Source organism: Merops nubicus, unplaced genomic scaffold (genome assembly GCF_000691845.1).
Source record: "Merops nubicus isolate BGI_N331 unplaced genomic scaffold, ASM69184v1 scaffold6855, whole genome shotgun sequence".
NCBI classification, from domain to species: Eukaryota; Metazoa; Chordata; class Aves; order Coraciiformes; family Meropidae; genus Merops; species Merops nubicus.
In genome coordinates, this window is record NW_008608878.1 from 207 (window position 1) to 19763 (window position 19557).

Below are 19557 nucleotides of genomic sequence, written 5' to 3' on the forward strand. Positions count from 1 at the left end.
TATTTCTAGTGTCCATAAAGGGGAATAACTTTGCATGAGGAATGGCCAAATGCACAGTATTCAAAATGCTTTCTATTACCCACAAATTGGAGCAGAGGTTGCACTGGGCACAACCAAGACCGATTAAAAATGCAGCACTGACACTTAGACAGCTCCGTCTAACACACCCAGGTAAAGAGAATCCACCTGAAGTAAGCGCAGCACTCGGACAGGCTGCACCTGCTTTGAGCAGCCAGCTCTCAGCCTTGATGCTCTGAAGTGCTTCAAAATATTTCAAACTTGCAGTTTATAAGGCTTAAGACAGTAAATTACAAGCGTACTAAACCCACTTGCCTGTCTGATTAATGGTCAGTGATTTTTTTTAGACTTAATTGTTTTTGGTAGGGACTAAAAAAAAAGTGTTGGTTTTTTTTTTAGGGGGTTATTTTTTTTGAAGATGATTATCCAAAAGAGTATTTTACCTTTTGGACCTGGGTTTCCAGGAAACCCAAGCCCTGGAAAGCCTGTGTCACCTGTTGGCCCTGGATGTCCTGAATCACCTGGCTGACCTCTTGCTCCAACCCTACCTGTACAAAGAAAAAAAAACCGAACTATGATGTCTTTTACCATAGGTAAGATCAGGTGTTTTATAGTTTATCATTATTCATTATGAAACCACTGGAGATTATTTGACAACTTAGACACTATTCCTCCTCCACAGCAAGTTTTCACATTTAAAATGCTAATTATGTTCACCGTATCAAAGCAAGACAAGCTTTTGTCCAAAGTATGCCAGAGGTGGCTTTCTGGATCTACAAGCTGCAGCTTATGCACCAGATGGCTCTGGTTCTTCAAGGAATCTGCTTGGATTCTCTGCCATACTGCACACCACAGACATGGCCCCATGTGCCCTTCCCATCCACATCTACTTCCCTCAGTTTTCTTGAAAGGGGACATTCCAGATAATTCCATAGTTTCTGTATCACAGAAATCCTTTTTAGAGTTGTTTCAAAGTAACCCAACATTTTTTTTTTTTTCTGGCCAGAGCTAGTAGAGAAATCCCAATCAGAGTATTTCTGATTTTTACTGTATTTAGTGCAAATGTACTCACCAGGCACCCCTGGGGGTCCAGGTAAACCATCTGGTCCTTGAGGTCCTGGCAATGCAGGTAATGGGGTTACCCTAGTGGTCTCTCCTTTCAGACCTTCAGCAAACACAAAAAGATTACAAAGGCTTTTAGTTTGGCAATACATCATCTTGAGCATTTAAAAACATTAGTGATCAATCCACTCAGTTAAAAATGCAGTCTTCTATAGTTCCCTTATTTCTGAAACTCAACAGACTTTGGAAAGACTTGAGATCTCGGCATCATAAAGCAAAAGTATTTTATTGACACCAAGCCCACCTGCAGTCTCCCTCTCAGCCCTCCTACAGCCTACTTCAGACCCAGAAAAGGAAAAACAAACAGCAAGGAAATGATGCAATTGAGAAACACTTCATCTGCAACTCCATTTCATAGAGGTTTAATGGGTGTTCTCTTTAAGATACCTTGACTTCATCTGCTGCCCAACTTAGGAGTTCTTCTGCATTTTGCTTACCTATAAATACATACACTGGTATGTTTTCAGCACTCAAAAGTTAAGCCCTTCATATGTTCCCCTGATGACTTAGCTCACACTAATGATGATGATGACTGGATGCATATTTAAAGACTTTTTTTTCCCATGATAAGGACAGGTACGATCACTGGAACAGATTGCCTGGAGATTATGTGCCATCTTTGTCCTTGGAGGTTTTCAAGGCCTAACTGGATAATGCCTTGAATAACTTGTTCTGATCTCATAGCTGACCCTGCTCTGAGAAGCATTTTGAGCTAAAGACCTCATAAGGTCCCTTCCAACCTCAATAATCCTATGACCCTAAGACTTTTGCTATTATCTCCACTGGAACCAAAGTTGGAACAATGATACAGAAATGTCAGAGTGAGAAAAACGTTATTTTCATAAATTATCTTTGACATCAACCTATCTTTGCAATTTCAATCAAGTGCTCTTTAACATAGGTAAAACAAGAAGCTACAAACCAGCTTCTCCAGGGAATCCAGGTGGGCCAGGTATTCCTTTGGAGCCTTTGAAACCTCTTATTCCTTGTGGTCCATACCCTGGCAGTCCAGGAAGCCCCATCTCTCCAGGAAGACCAAGACTGCCAGGCAATCCAGGGAGTCCTCTATCTCCTTTAGAACCAGCCAGTCCCTATTAATGGTTACACAGAGGTATATAGCAGGCATTACTTGCTTCCCACACCACCTTTCACAACAAAATGCCCCATCTTCTGCCTGATTGTAATTTTGCATTACTTTAGTAACTGAGTAGCTCTGCTAATTTAGGAGGAATTTTTCCTCCAATTTATTTGTGATTAAAAGAATATAGACATCAATAGTTAGAAAAAGAGGGCTATCAAGAGTAAAATAGTAGAAATAAATACAATAGCTTGATTTTTCAATTGTGGTGCATTACACTGTAAACTTTTATTTTTAAAACATATTTGGTAAAAAAAAAAACCCAAAACACAAAACACCTCAGCTCTGATTCTCCTTGAATACTGTGGAGTCAGCTTTAGAGACAGTTACATCTGAATAACTTTAACAGCTTCTCAGCCAACACAAAACAACAATAATTGTTATTTTTGGTTGCTGCTGAATGAAGAACTCTGCCCTAACAATGCTAGTTTTACAATCAGTCCTCCCATTTTTTTGTGGTTTCTCTCAGCCCTGTAACTCCTAAACACTGAACAGGAACTAACTGAACTAACTGAACTTAAAATTTCCTTTTAAGCATTGTAAGTAGTCAGGTAAACTGTCTTTAAAAAAAAAAAAAAATCTTATCTTACTCATCATAGGAATCCTAGATATAAATGTTCAGACTAACACCACAATAGACTGCCAAAGCTTTTCAGCAACATGCACCTACACTGACCTCATCTCTCTCTGGTAGTACTTAAGAATTTTTACTCTAATTCTTCCATGCATATTGGTTATGCATACGGGTTGCTATAATTGGAGCACAGTACCTCTAAGTCAGGTAGAGGATATTCAGTTGAAGTATCTGAATAGATAAAACAGACTGTTGTACGAGACAGAAATAGTGACGTAGGTTTTCATGAATTCTGTATGACTTGCCTACAGCACATACCCACCTCTTTGCCTTTAGATCCCTTGGATCCTTTAGAGCCAGGTCTTCCCAGAAATCCACTTGAACCTTTCCTTCCTCTGTCTCCACGGGCCCCTGGATCTCCTCGCTCACCTTTTTGCCCTTCTGGATACACATATCCTGGCTCACCTTTTGATCCTTTACGTCCTTGATCTCCTCTAAAACCTGGAGGTCCCTGGAACAGAGAAATGGAAAGAATTTCAGTGCTAGACATATGTCCACCATTTTCTTCTTAAATGAAATACCAGAGAGCGGCTCGCTCTACTCTCATCTCTATTGATTTTAATGGCACACTTCAATGAACAAGATTTTTTTGAGTGTTGTTGTGGTGGTGGTGTTTGCTTTGTTTTTGTTGTTGTCGTTGTTGTGTTTTGCTTTGTTTTTTTCCTCCTGACTTTACTCCTTTTGGCCCCAATTATCATTTCATTAATGCTAATATAAGCAGGAATAATACAGGACCATTCAATGGATCAGACTGTTAGCTACCTGGCTGTGTTCTCCTGGCACAGAAAGGAGGACAAGAAAGTACCTTAAAATCTAATTAGAGATTTCGCCTCCCTGCAGGAATATCTCCCCAGGGACACTAAGTGCCACACTTTGCTCTGATTGAAGTTAACTTCTCCTCTCCCTTCTCTCCCCCTCAGGGTAAGAAGTGGGTACTCTATCCCAGCCAACACCAGTACAAGCCCAGTACACTGAGCTCTATTGATCTTTGGCTCACGAACTCTCAGGAGCCTTCTGGAAAAGCCTGCTAACAGACTCATGCTGCATCTGTACAGCAACCACTACAATGACTACTTGTGCATGATATTTTTTATTGGACAGTGCTGACTGTAACTTCTCATAAATAATTCCCACTACAGGCACAAGTTAGAACAACCAAGTGGTATGTTGGCAGTGGCAGGTGTCATCCTTCCCTCTTCATAATGCCTCCCATGAGGTAATGTCCTTTGCACCCCTGAAGAGGTTCATAGCAGAAACAAGTTTCTCTGCTCAGCTGGGGCTTTCACAAGTCCCATGTATGCCGGAAACAACAAAAGTAAGAAGTCTGATGAAGATGGCAGCACGTAAAACTCTCTATATGCTTTACAGCCACTGCCGTGCTTACAGAATTAGGTAGATGAACAGAAGTTAACAGTAAACTATCCATACAAGGCAGAAGAAGCAGCCTAGACATTAACCTGTGCTGCAGCATTTCATAATCACACAGCTAATTTCCTGCCTCACTGCTTGGGCTGAACTTCTTGCTGCACTGAGCAGAAGATGCTCATGGAAAGCTAGGTCAGCCATACATCACACATTCTCTACCTCAGCCTCCCATGCAGACACACACATCATTACAGTAAGAAAACAGTTCAGATCACCCAGTATGACATTGTGTGCAACAACAGCCATGAGGTTTCTTGTGGGATCTGAAAAATAATCTGACAAGCCAAAGTCTTACTTGAGCTCCTGGAAACCCTGGTGCTCCTGGAGAACCTGGAGAACCTTTTGGACCTGTTGTTCCTTCTCTACCTGCAAAAGAAACAGCACAGTTTGTTAAGAAAAATGAAAACAAGGACATGGATTTTGACAAGCTCCAATAGTCACAGCCAGCATTGACTGTTCCTGCTTGTTACATTGACTGCATCAAAGACTGTCCTGGCTTCAGGCTGCACCTAAGCCTACAAGCACTTGGACTGCTTTTAGGGCTTGTTTCCTGTCAGTGGCTGGAGCTGCATCAGGCTCTCACACTCAGCCCAGCCTCGGGACTAGTTCAAGGACTGCATGCTACAGACATGCCCATACCCAATTCTCATGCTAAAACCAAAATCACTGGCAATTCCCACTGTCCTGTTAGAAACCACAAGATTGTTTACCAGGTGTGCCATCCAGGCCATGTGGCCCCGGAGAACCAGGAAGACCAGGTATTCCTGGAAAATAGCTGCAATCAGTACACAGGAAAGCTTCATCACCTGTAATTAAAATCATCAATTAGCAAGTCATTCGCAAGCTTAATTAATGTGTCACAGAATTTGTTATAGAGGATGACTAAAAATTTTTGGCCAGAGAGCAGTAGAATCAGGGCCTTAATTTTGTCGGAAGATCACTTCTAGCACAGTACAAAATTACATGCAGTCAGACAGTGAATCAGAACTGATTACATCTAATTGAAAAAGCAAGAACATTGAGTTTAAAATCTCTTGGTTCTTTTCAAGACCAGTTTTAGTCATCCACCTGGATGCAGTCACTGCACTGAGGAGGAAAATCTCTCAGAAGAAGAAAGGGACATAGGCTTCAAACTAACATGGCTCCATAAGAGCTCTGGATAATTTCAATGACTAGCAAGTGGCAGAAATTCAGCAGCTCCTGTGGTGAAATCTGCAAAAGGAACCTTCTCTTAGAGAACGACTGTTAGCGTTGAATGTAATAGGAGAAAACAAAGCCCCCAGCAATCTAATAATTATTTGTTCCTGTTAAGACCTGAATCCTGCTGTAGTGCTGTCCCACCAGTGTGCAGCACTGGCACCTGCCTTGCTCTTTTAGCTGCTCTTTGCTGTAAGGGGAGAAAGAGATCTTGGCATCCCCAGTGAATTTTCTTACATCTCTGAACTCATCAAATGGCTTAAGAGGTAAATTATATAAAAAATTTCACGAGGATCCATGAAGATTACTGGATTGAACCATATGCTTCTGAGTGACACTTCTGAAACTCACCTTTCATGCCAACATCTCCTGGATGTCCCGGAGGTCCTATGCACCCTGGCTCTCCAGGAGGTCCTGGCGGGGCTGTTCGAAATGTCACTCTACCTGTCAATGACAAGAACGTTGCACCATTACCTCAACAGATTATTCAGACAATTCTTCAGTTGATAGGAGTGAAAGAAGTTGCAGGGATGAGATGCAGACAGTATTCTGGCCCTTACAGGTCTCTTCCAACTTGAGATTCTGTGATTCATTTAAAATAGAGAACTACCTGGAAAAATCCAAAACACCTGTAACTGGAAGTACTTGAGGATAAATACGGTATTGCCAAAGCAAATCTCAGCAGACTGCTGGATCTATCTGTCTGGCCTTAAAAGACATAGTCTCTTCTGGGGAAAATATTTCCATTTTATTTGAATCAACAGCAACATAATTCTTTCTTTTACCATGAATGGAAGGAAAATTTATTTTACATAATTCATACATCAGATATTGAGATGACTCTGGATTTGTTCTTGATATATACAATACTGAAATATCACCTGGTTCTCCTGGAGGACCTGGTAATCCAACAGAACCAGGTCTGCCAGTAACACCAGGCAGTCCTGGGGGGCCCACAATACACAAGCCAGTTTGTCCTTTCTCTCCTTTTGTTCCTTTTGGCCCAGGATATCCTGGGGGACCTCTCCGACCAGGCCTTGACACACCTAACCAAAGAGGAAAACATACAAAAGTAAAGTTACAAAAGAAATAGAATTTCAAAGCAAAGTAAGTATTCAGAGGATGACTGAGGGACAAATGCACTGAGTTCATCTCACAAATGTTTTTGATGTAATATATTAAATAGTCACAATGACAATGTAAAGACATTATGTTTAACCTCTCTAAATACTTGGCCCATCAAAGCTTTTGGATGACAGTTTTTTACCTCTTAGAGATATGTTCAAAGTCATCTGAAGTTAAGGTTACTCAAAACTAATTCAGTCTAATGGACAGGAAGAACAATCTATTTTACTCCTGGTGCTGGATCATGACACATACCTGGTCTGCCAGCAGCTCCGGGAGGACCCTGCGGCCCTGCAAAAACAACACACGTAACACTTGACTTAAACCACTGCATACCCTGCAAAGTCACTATGCATTAATACTGCCTGCCAGCTATGGGCTTCTGCATTTTAAGATTATATTCTCTTTTAAATATTTGGTTTAGCCTGAGTAGGCATCTACTGCTTATGCAACTACAAGCTGCTGCCTTAGAGTTCAGGCTCCAAGTCCTTGTTAGACTTTGATACAGCTCAAATAATAGATCAGTACATTTTAATTTTATAACATGGCCAAAATAAGCAAACTAAAACTTGCATATTGTTATTATTTTTGAGTGACAGACAATAAAAATGTTATAAGAGAAACTATGAAAGCTCAAAAAAAAATATTAAGAAGTGCATGACCTTTAACAGGAGGCTTTCAGCCCTGATGGTCTGTCTATGGCATATACAAATAATGTGCTGATGCAGTAGTGCACTGAGGTCATAAGACAGGATGTCCATGAATTTAGGTGTTTGACTCAAATATCTGTCCTAAATATTGTGCCAGCTTCATTATTTCTAAGAGGAAATATAGCTATAAATCAAAGTCTCAGGATATGTTTCAGTTCTGCAATTTGATGGGAGTAATCGGGAAACATTCTTGTCATGGCAGAAGCAGGTTGCTGGGTGTCCAAAAGCCTACCCTGCAACGAGCCCTTCGAGTGGACAGCTCTTGCAGGTTTTGATGTCTCACTCACCAGGCATGCCACGTTGACCTTTCGGTCCTGGAGGTCCAGGCAGTCCTTCATCTCCTTTTTCACCCACCACACTGTCATAATACTCCGTCTTAGGAGAAAGATAGTCAGAAAAGAACAAACAGTAAGAATGAAGAGAGAAGCACTGTACCTCATACAGAATATTTTTTAGAATAGTGTTATGACAGACATAATTTTGATTCTGTGGCACCATGAGACCTTTCTATCACATAGTAATTACCAGCAGGTTTTATGAGGTGTGTGTGGGGCCTTAAAGAAAGCCACTAGCAAGACAGCACAACTCATAAACTCATAGCATCTCTTACTTGCTTTTTTTAAAAAAAAAAAGTTCATGAGTTTAAAATTAGCATCACTTGTTCTGAACTGATTAAAGACTGCTTTAAAAATTAACTCCTGTGAATTCTTGTAACTGTTCTGTGACAGTCCAATCTCCTGCCAAAATCACTGGAACTGATTGAGGTCTAACCAGGCCCTGTCTGTGAATCCACCTCCACGTGAAGGAAGGTGCCATCTCTGTGAGACTCACAGCAACATCAGTACTCTGACAAACTCATGCCTCCGTTACAGCATGACAGGACATTTGTTACTGTCTCATACAATCAGTTTGGCTTATTCTTATTCGAATGGCTTAGTAAAATGATAGGATTAAGATAATCTACACTTACTCGACCACAAGCTCCAGGTGGACCAGTGTTTCCTTTCATCCCCTTCATCAAAGGACAGAGATGGGGTTAATATAAACAACACATGACGTGACATTTGGTACCCACTGTTACTTCAGTACATTGCCTATAACATCAAAGAACTTCTGCTCCTGACCTGTCTTTCACCATCCCTGTCCCTGTTCATTACACAACTCGGCCACATACACCCAAAACCACAGGAATACATCAGTAGACATAGATGGACAGTGCTCCTGACACATGATTCATTCCAGCTGATCCATTCCCTATTCATTACTTGCCATGACTTGTTCTCTGTTAGGTAACATAAAACAGATTATATACAGAGTGAAAAATAAAATGATGCAATAACCCAAAACATACCTTATTCTCATCCTCAAAAGCAACAACAAACCCATCAGACAATACCTTAGCTCCTTGCCTGCCAGCCAGTCCTGGTTTGCCCTGTTCACCCTTCTGTCCCTGCAAGTGACAGTACACGGTTTTACGGGGATTAATCTTTTAGCACTGTTATCAGAAAGATCTAAAAAGGAAAGCTTTAATCTTTCATGGCAATTTCAAGGTGAATGTGACTTGTTCAGGGGAAGAAATCTCATGGAAATACTCAGTCTGGGGACAGTTCCATGTCTGTGTGAAGTACCACAGCTCTCTCATGCAGTCTCTCTCCCATATAAAACCATAAGGACGTGGTATGTCCCCAGGCCAGCTGTGTGAAAGTCACTGTTACACAGTATGTGCAAATCAACATTTTGAAATACATTCTGCAGTGGGATAAAGCTGTGACAGGAAGATACGGCTGCAATGAACAGACAACTATTGCTTAGAAAACGTTTAGATGGCTTCTTTCCTTACCAGTAAGCCAGGTGGACCTGGGGGACCTTCTTTTCCAGGTTTACCCTACAAAGGAAAAATGTTAACAAAAAAAAACTGAGATCAAAAGAGGAGTGATTGCATTCAAAGAACCTAACAACTAAATCCTGTGCATGTAACTGTATGTAGTGCAACCACAAGAATATGGGAAAAGTTTCAAAATATCTATGTTTAGACTGAAATATTTTATTTGAAATTTTTTTTTCTCAATAGTGCTTTCCAAGTGTATTTGGAATCAAAATGCTTTCTTCAGAAAACATCAGAAACCTTTTGATTAATTTGAACAATTCAGCGTTCTCCCCAGATTACATTCCAGCAAACTGTTACAAACTCATACAGTTTTCATTCCTAAGCACCTGCATTTTTCATTGATTCATTTTTATCTGAAAGTCTGAAAGCTATTTGAATGTATTTGATTGGTAACTTTCTATTTAACCTTCTTCAAAGTGTAGGTATACTCAAGTAAATGATATTTTTATTCGTATGCTTTGTAAAATAAACATATGATTTGTTCCTCAGATGATCTTGTTGAAAGAACAACTCTTACGACAACTTTCTTCATACCTCCACCTACCTGCTGTCTGGACATACTAATTTACATCTGTTGCCTTAAGTAAACCAAATGTTTTCAATTCTCTTCTACATATACAGTGTCACTATAATGCCAGTATGTGTTCAGAAGAGCACTTTTTTTTTTTTTATTAAGTTTCAACAGTAGAACCTTTACAGCACAACATATAGAAGGGCATCCACCATCAGCTGAACTTTACATCATGTACTCATGGTATGTGAGCCTGTAAGAACAGTCATTTGACTTTCAGCTCTCTAGTCTGCTTCACTGGATGAAAGAGTTTTTGAATCTATGAAAACTTGCTCTGAGTGGTGTTGAAACTTCAGAGCAACACTGGTGCAAAACAGCTTTTCAGGAAAGACTAACACGTGTGTATTCAACTGTTTGCACATACCTGTGGTCCAGGTTCTCCACGGTCACCCTTTTCACTTTGAGAATCACCAACTGGTCCCTGTAACAAAACCACCCTCAAGATACATATATTTTGAGACATATTTTCTAAATTGAGCACATGTTTTATAAAAATTTTATGTTCATTAGAATGCTGTTAATAGGTATTCTATTCATTAAATTGTATTCATTAAATGTTGGAATAAGTAGCATAAATACAGGGCTCTAAAGAATAGCATTTACTAGGTGATGTTGCCTGGACATTTGGACTTAAAGGATTTATTTCTGGTCACTTACTGTAAACCCCATTGGCCCTGGAAATCCTCTTGATCCTTTTTCTCCTTTCTCTCCTTTCAAGTCCTGTTACCCAGAAAATAAAAATTTAATAAGGTCTCTTGGATTCATCTGTGCTTACACTAACACTAAAGTTTTACAAGCAGGAAATCCTTTAGTTGCTGGGAAGCTTCACAGAGGTGGTTCTACTTAACTAACTTAGAAACTTCCTATCAGCACTCCTGCCTAAGTCTATGATGTTTGAAAAAGAAACTGGCTCTGCACATATTATTTCTGTACACAGAAAGTTCAAGACAACCTACTTATAATTGCATGCAAGGGAACTGCAAAAAATATCTCCAGAAACGGCAATAAATTGCAAGAAAAAAAAGAAATCAAACAAATAAACTTAGTTGCTTCACTGGAGCTAGTTACCTACATGTAACTGCAGCAGCTGCCCACACCGTCCTTATGTCTGCAGGCTCCAGACTCACTTGCCCTTACTTGTGGTACTACTATGTACTGGAACACAGCCTGAGGTCACTGTAAAGCCAAAGTTTATGGACTACCTAATTATCACCTGGTTAGACTCATGCTCCAAACTACTTATGTAAGGATTTTTGAGGGTTTTTTAAACCTTAATGCCTCATGTCTGTGAAAAATTACCATTCCCCTGTGATAAACCACCACAGCTCCAGGTGGTCTGTATTTGAGTTACACAGGGAAGAGCTGCTGTGCCTGCAGCTTCTGCAATATTGCCCTTCCCTCCTCAATGCAGTCTTGATGCAAAGTGCACGTTTTATTTTAGCACATAATGGAGGAGTAGTTTGATAATTCCATGGATTAGATCCAAGTTAAACAAGGAAAACAAGACTCAAAACCAGGTTGAAGACTTGTCCTGTTAATATGTGAAGACCTAAAACTGTGTATCAACTACTGCTGTTTAAGTTCTGTGTAAAGACAAAATGCAAGAGTTTTAATTCACAAAGCAGTAATGAAACTGAAAGCTGAACCAGAGTATTTACTTTCTTCAATACTCACTGTTTTTCCAACACTTTCCATGATTATTCATGTTCCAGGAAAAACACTGAGAAAATAAACTATGAAATGCACATGAATATGCTGTAAGTAAGCTTTTTTGAGACTCTGATAGCTCAGAGTCCTGGTATTTCCAGTGAGAAGGTCCAGAGATGAGCCCAGCTGTGGCTTTTACAGCCACTCAGAAAGCTCATGCTGATTTGGTGAAGCTAGAAGTGATTTGCTTTTCATGTACTCAGAGATGGGTTACTAACAAGTGTTTAGCATTCCACCAGCATTGTGCAGATGTGCACGTGAGCACACAGGCCTCGGCTGAGCTGCTGAACAGACACTCTACAAAGAGCTTAGTATCTAGCTAAACAAGTCTGAAAAAAGTTAGGATGGGTAGAGGGAAATGGTGTAAGAACAATGAAGATGAAAATATCCTCTCAAAGTAAAATCTAGTATGATAGCTTATCTGAATATGGTGTTTAAGAGTTCCAGTACCGTAATGTTGTCTGGGCCACTTAACGTCACAATAACGGTTCCCGGGGGCCCCGGGGGTCCAGTTAATCCAGTGTCACCCTTGGGAGGAAAAAGAAATACAGAGCAATCACAAGTGGTGTGTTTTGATTGTTTCAAATTACTATCACTCTACTTTTGGCAATCTGAAAATTCTTCTGTCATTACACTTAGCTGTTAATACAGTTGACATTTCTCTTCACTTGCTATTTATCTTCCAATAAAAAGGGCATTTGGAAGCCTTAAGACTACTCTGACAGCCTTCTCCTAGCTGAAAAATATAAAAATGCATATGCTGATTTCTGGTGAAGTAGCTAGGATTAGCTTAAATTTTTTATACCATTTGTTAAAAGTTACACAACCATTTTAACTCTAAATCAAATAAAAATATCTCCTTGGTCACTATTTTTCCTCTCACTTTTATTCAGTCACTGAAATACATGAACTGTATTTGGTGACATCCTCAAACGTGTGGTTTGTGTGTTATGGGGAGATGACTGTGACAGAGTGCTGAAAGATAAAATTAGCTTGTGTGTGCCCAAAAATGAAAACATTAATAGTGCAGCACATTTTTTCATCTAAGGATCTTTTAAAACAGGGAAAGTCCTATATGTAATCTTTCCCGTGGAGCTCAACAAAACAACATCCATGACTTCTCTTGATTTTAAGCCAGAGGAATGCCTTTGCTCACAGTGGGACAGCAAAGAATGCATCTCCTTTCCTAAGGAAGCAAGGTGCTCTATGGGTACCTGAGTTAATGCTAATGAATAACCAGTTCTATTTACAGACATTGGCACATTCCCCATAGTAACTACAAACTTAAGACCATCCCACTGTCAGGCAGTGCTGTGCCAGCTGAGAGACAAATCCGTGCAGGCCAGTTAGTGTAAGGGTGACATGCCCCAGGCTCCTGAAAGGATCCTGTAAGGACGTTCAGACTGAGCACCCTGCTCCTCTGGCTGCAGGCTGAGGCCCTCAGAGACCACAGTTGTGTTCATAGCCTGTTCTAGTTTCATGTCAGTTGTATGGGGTACAAAGCAAGCACAACTCATCCCATTTTTATTCAAAACATGGGAGGTTTTCTAGTTTCATAAAGGCTGACACAGAAAAGACTTTGGCCCTAAGAAGCTGTGAGTCTACAGATGCTCTGTATTTCCCAGTGTTTGCACGCTTCAGTAAGCATTTAGGAACACTGAGCAAATTATATATAAATGAATATAACGCTGTGTGTTAGTAAATAGTAGAACTACTGCCTCCTCTTAGGTTTCTACCCTTCCATCAGGAAGTTTATATCATTAGCTCTTATGTGAAACCAGTTTGTCCTTACATATTAATTGCCATGTCTCCTTTTTCCAATAAGGCTTACTCGGTTATACTGAAAATTTTAATTTCACAGTACTTACTTCCCCAAACATTTCACCATAGTATATCAGAAAAAGCAGAAAATAGAAACAAAACTTGAAAAATATTTTAAGCATTTTATACTATTACCTTTCTTCCTTTGGTTCCTATTACTTTCAGTCCCATAAGACCCTGTAAAAAAATCCCCAGATGTTATTTTTTTTTATTTTAAAAACATCTATAAAATGAGTTAATTAATGCTACACATAATAGGAAGTTTATATGTTTATTACCAAACTGAGACTACCTTAGGTCCAGGAGGTCCTGCTTTCCCTGGCATGCCCTACAAATAGGAAAAAAAATAATTCCTTATTTTAAAAAATCATAATCTTCAGCACCATTATAGTTGTTTTGAAGTACTAAATTTTCACATGAACTATGTTACTGTTTTTATACTTTCTTTCACCTTTACAACCACAATTTGTTGTGAGTGAGTGACAGAATGCCTAAACAGTCTAGTTGCAAACATATACAACTCTCTTACAGCTATCCACATTAGTATTTAAAGGGAATTTATGAGTAATTTGAAAATTAAATTTTACACTTACATAAAAGGATGCTTCTAAAAACATGGGAATTATCATGCATTAAAATAACCAAAAGAAACTGAGAAAAAAAAAATCAGATGTGTACAGAAGGATGTGTTTTTCACATACACACATCTCTAGACCTTAGACAAGTCTGAGAGAGTCTGGCACTCATATTTGTGTAATTCCACAGGTTTCTGGGAAAATCAAAGGCTAAAGTAACAAGGCAGACATCAGTTTATACTCACGGAAGCTCCTGGAGGGCCCTGTGGTCCATGTTCCCCAGGATATCCTTGAGCACCCTGGGCACCCTGCATAGCAAAAAGGAGACAGGAATAAATCTTCTGCCAACCTTATAAGCAAAGCACAGTGAACTGAGTAAGAGCATTTCCTTTTCATGTCTCAGGATAAGACATGAGTATCATTCCTCTTCACTGCTTCACCAGTGTTTTGAAACATGAGAAAACATATCTGTTCTACAACTGAACTGCTTAGCTGAGGATGTATGTCCTGTTTAACAGTGCACATCCTCATAATCTATCTAGCCCTGCTGCTGGCTGGCCATCCTTTCATCTTTCCAATATTCTATGCTATGAATGCTATACTTTAAAGCTGCATTTTCAAAGAAAGGGAAATTTTTTTAAAAAAAGTATTTTCCTTTTAATGTCCTCCATTTATTGTAACAGTCAAAAAAAAAGTCTGCTCTGCCTTCTCCTATTAAATTCCATTTTTAAAATATGCATCATACTGTCCCTTCTTAGCACTCTACAAGCTGAGCTGGTCTAATCTGTTCAATTTTACTTCATGCAGAATTTTTGCACTTTTAGACATAGAATTATTTTCTGGTTTAGAAATTAGTGAGATAATGGTAAAAAATACTGTATATTGATATAAAATATGTAATACATTAAAATTATAACATTATTTTAATATACACACATTATATGTAAAATTTTAATATATTTATTTTTAAATACTTGTGCATATATAGATGTGTTTATACAGATCTCACAGTATGAATGAATTCTGAATCACCTGAAGTCCAGGCATTCAACCTTTTACATCATATTCTTGGCTATATCCATCTGCAGGATACCCCTGGACAATTAGACAAAAAGGAAGATAAAAAATTGTGCTGTAGAACTCCATAGTGGAACAAATCTTCAAACACAGTTTGCAGGGAAATAAGCTACCTCAGAATTGCATAATGAAGGCAACTACACCACAGATAGTTCTACCTTTATAAAAGACTTCATTAAACAGAATGTATCTTCTTTAGTCATTCCAGTTCTCTGTTCAGAGGAGTTTTAATTCCTTCATTACTCAGAGTCCTGACCTTCCATGTACTTTTGGTACTTTTTATGTCTTTAAAATACTCTCTAGTGCAATCTCCAGTTTTCAAGATTAATTCACAAACTACTTGAAGGAGGGGCTTAATTCTTTGTGTGCTTGAAAAGGTAAAATTTGTTACAGGCAATAATAATAGCTAAAGGAAAAAAAAAAATCAAATACTCTTTTGTAACGTAGGGTGAATGCAACCAGTACAGAATAAGCACCAAAGTTTGTGGTTGTTTATTCTGAAAGGTAAACCTTTGTTTCAAATTAATGGGGACATAAAGAACTCTTTTCCATCAGTGAACATACACACAAATTGTTGTTCACTAATAAACGTTTCATGCAATATAGTGTAAATAACTGACCTTCTCTCCTTTGATGCCAGGAACACCCTAGGGAGAAAAACAATCATACTAAGAAAGCATCAGATTGAAAGAGACAATGTTGAAAAGACACATTCTACATATTCTCTGACCTCAGTGCTCTTAAAAAGATTTATTTTCATGGACACTGTGTTTAGGCAGGTATATGTTTGCTGTGCCAAATTTCAGTTTTAGAACAAAGGACATATTGATAAAAAATTGTCCAGTCTCACAGTTACAACTCCACAAGTGAAAGGAGAAAAGTTTTGAAGAAACTTAATAAAGACATAAATAAACTTAGGATTGCTGGTAAAGATCATGTTTAGAAGTTACTAGATTTGAAGCCACTGGAACTTGACAGAGAGCATTCATTTTCCATTTGTTTAGAAGTCTCTTTTAAAAATACATTTCTACAGAGAAAAGAAATCCTTGGCTTAAGCAATGCACCCAGAATGAGAACTTCTCAGTTTAATTTCTGGTTCTTATTGACTTAATCAAGCTGTCTCCTCAAAGACACTCAGGCATGAACTGAAACTGCAGCCTACTAAATACATATTGCACACCTTTGGCGGTGGGACTGGCAAATTTTCATGAGCACCGCCAGAGGCACTGAAGAGTTAAGACCAGTCAATGAATTTGCATGCACTCGACTGAGAAGATGAGGCAGCAAGTAAGGCACTGCTTTTAACTTTGGTTTCTTTAGCACACAGCTCTCACACTACAGAAACAGGCATACTGTGGTCAATGCCAGCTAACACGGGGCTCTACACTCCTTCAGTGTGTGGCTGCATGTAGCAGGAGCTTGCACAGTCATGAATTTCACAGACACCTACTGGAACTCCTGGAGCTCCTCGTCTGCCTGGAGGGCCTGGAAAACCTCGATCACCCTGTAAGTAGTAACAGTGACTGTTAATGCATGTTATTGTTTATTATTTGGTCTGATTTTAGTGATTGTGATGACAAAAGAAGGGTTTTATGTTATCACACTGAAACTGTGAACTGCAATACCACGGTGCTTGCTGGAAGGGGCACTGCCTCACTGCGTGGGTCTTGATGGCTATCCCAGCCATCAGCCTTCACTAGCTGTGCCTCATCAGTTCACTGTTTCACTAGAAATGTATGATTTTCTGTACTAGGTGTTCTTCTGACTCCCTCCTTCAGAACACTGGAAGTGGTTGCTCACAGAGCAAAGAAAAACTAGTAAATCTGTACTTGACATCAAGCTTTTTCTTTCAGTTGCTTTCAGGACTTATAATTGTCAACTGCAAGCTAAATACTGGTGAAATAAAATTAACTGTCTCTTCTATAACCTACTTCAATTGAAGGACAAGCTGGACAAAACTGATAAGGTCTTCTGGGTTTAATGGAACAAGTTTTACCTATCAAAATATCAAACATTATTCTTAACTTTTTAGCAAAAGCCATTAACGTGTATTATTTAATTATCTCTCTTACACAGAAAGGCAGCAATTTTCCTTCCTCTGGCTTCACGATTCAAATTTTTCCTAGTTGATGAAGTCCCAAACCAAAACAAAACAAAGCTGTTGTATATTGGGGGGAAAATTTAGAATGCTTTTTGGCCATTCCAAAGCATAGCCAAACACAACGTCCATAACATTTGGCTTGGTTTGTACCTTTGTGCCATTGCACCCCGGAACACCCGCGCGCCCAGGGGGGCCGTCGCTTCCCGGCGCACCCTAAAAAGAAGTGCAAAATTGACACAAGCTTTGTTTTTGCACATTCATATTGCCCTACAGCAACACCAAAAGAGTTTATGTTGGAGCAGTGTTTCACAAGACCTGACAGATTACAATGTGTTCTTAAATCATTACAACGAGTAAGAATTGCTGATGTCAAGATTTTTATCTGCAGGCTGACCGGCAGAGACAATGCTGATGTGGAGACTAGAGCGGGCACAGCGGGCTGAGGATAATTGTGTACTGAAGACTGGCACGAGAGAAATAGTTAAATCAGTTTTGGTTTTACTTACTGGAAGGCCTGGGGGACCTGAAAATCCAGGTATTCCTGGGACGCCCTAATGACAGAAAAACAGAGGAATAATATTACAACCATTAAGCAAAAGCTCATGATGCAGTTTTTCTTCTGATTCCTACGAAGAATGAAAGCATGTACAATTCTGTCAAAAGATCATAATTTCCTTCACCCTCCCGCCTGTGAAGCAAGTATGATGGTAGCTTACGTACTGCTAACAGAGACTGGGTTTGCCCACAGGAAAAAAACTCAACTGGACCCTTCAAGGAATTCTAATCTGACATTTTGGCAGCACACCCTAGTACTAAATATATACAGCAATAACCCTGCACATAAGGTGTGGCAAAAAAGCAAAAGTTCTAAAAAATACGTAATGTGTGTGCATACTCTGTGTCATAAATTTTTAAAATAATTTGAAAGCATACATAAGGTTTCAGTTTTATTTTTCACAAATTATTGAATCAAGTTGGCATTTAGGGTGATGTGTAATACTTACGACTTTGTTTAAAATATAAATACTTACTCGTACACCTTTGGGTCCAGGAAGGCCTGTAAGCCCTGGAGAACCCTAGATCACAAGTGGAAAACAACATATTTCAATCTAATTAAGAAAAAGCACATATATGTCAACAGGACATGCAATATTTTTTAATACCAATACCAGCACATGCACACAAAGCTATACAAATAAATCAAATGACTATTACAGACACGAAAGCAAAAAGGCATTTAATACAACTTGCATAAATGGTGGCATCTTGCCCTCCCTTTCAGTGTTTACAGGGGATATATCACAGAGTGGTTTGGGTTGGAAGGGGCATGTTCCTACCAGCTGCTTCAACTCAGTCAAAAATTACCATTGCAGCTGGTGATGATAAAACAGGAGACTCTGAAAATGGTTTGGGTTGTGTTTTTGAAATAGAACTCTCTATCCAGTCATAGCTCACTTTCACAGTCAAGCACAGTAGTTTCTCTGTCTCCCATACACACCTACCTTTGGTCCCTGTGGCCCTGGAGGTCCTTCTGGACCAGAAAAGCCTCTATGACCAGGTGGACCTGGAACACCAGGAAAGCCTTTTTCACCCTGTAAACATTAAGAGAATGAAGTTCTTAAAATATCCATGAGTTCTCCTTTTGATTAAGTTATTTCCAAGGCATTAATTAGTCTCAGTACTTCCTCACTTCTATAGATCCATCTGGTACTGTGTCATATAGATTACCCTTGTCCATACTCCATACTGACCTGTTTTTGTGGCCCCACCTATGTGGTGTCTAGGCTACACGGTAGCACTGAAGTAGCGTGCCCATAGGAATGGTTGAAGTTATCAGGAGACAACAGTACATAGATTTTGCAAAGCACAGAAGTTAATCACCAGCATGAAATGTTTAAGAAGCAGCTAAAAGGCATCCCTTGGTAGTATTCCTATATCATGTTTAGTCCCTACAAGCCACACAAATCCATCAGAGCAGCCCTTATTTGTAGCTGGCAGACTTAATAGCTGCTGCTGCACAGCAGGGCCAGTTCCAAATTCTCAATACAAGGATCTAAAATCCAAATCCTTCATGCAAGTCATGGAAAGAAACCGTGTGAGTCAAATGCAACAGAATCACTCAGACAGAACAGAACAGAACAGAACTTTGCTTTAAGTGACAACTTTTAGAAATTGTTCTAAGCCTCAGAAATTAAGACACCAAATCACTTTTTCATGCATTTTTTTAAGGTCAAGTTCAAATAACCAAACCACGTAAAGGAAATACAGAAGATTAAAGCTACACAAACAGAATACGGGAGGCTAAGTTACAGTGGAAGGGGCATTTACAGTTTTTAGTTAAATATAACAAAGATGTAAGTCTTGTTTAAATTAAAGAGCTTCAGTAGGCTCAGCTGACAGAATATCATCACACAATAAATTCACTCACTATATCAACTCAGCTGACGT

At 39.3% G+C, this 19557-nt stretch overlaps 1 protein-coding gene across 1 annotated transcript; it reads right to left on the reverse strand.

Annotated features, from left to right (window-relative positions):
* Positions 1 to 461: 461 nt before the first annotated feature.
* Positions 462 to 18854, reverse strand: LOC103773037 (collagen alpha-3(IV) chain-like; the record flags this gene model as incomplete). Its single annotated transcript, XM_008940388.1, has 22 exons — positions 18838 to 18854; positions 18612 to 18701; positions 18141 to 18185; positions 17616 to 17660; positions 17260 to 17322; positions 16459 to 16512; positions 16189 to 16234; positions 15629 to 15655; positions 14177 to 14239; positions 11986 to 12063; positions 10486 to 10548; positions 10193 to 10249; positions 9210 to 9254; positions 8721 to 8819; positions 7657 to 7744; positions 6915 to 6950; positions 6416 to 6580; positions 5886 to 5978; positions 5048 to 5143; positions 4633 to 4703; positions 3175 to 3363; positions 462 to 566 (listed from the first exon to the last, which is right to left on the reverse strand). Coding segments are annotated over exons 1-22 (1635 nt in total), but the record flags the coding sequence as incomplete, so codon positions are not given.
* Positions 18855 to 19557: the final 703 nt, after the last annotated feature.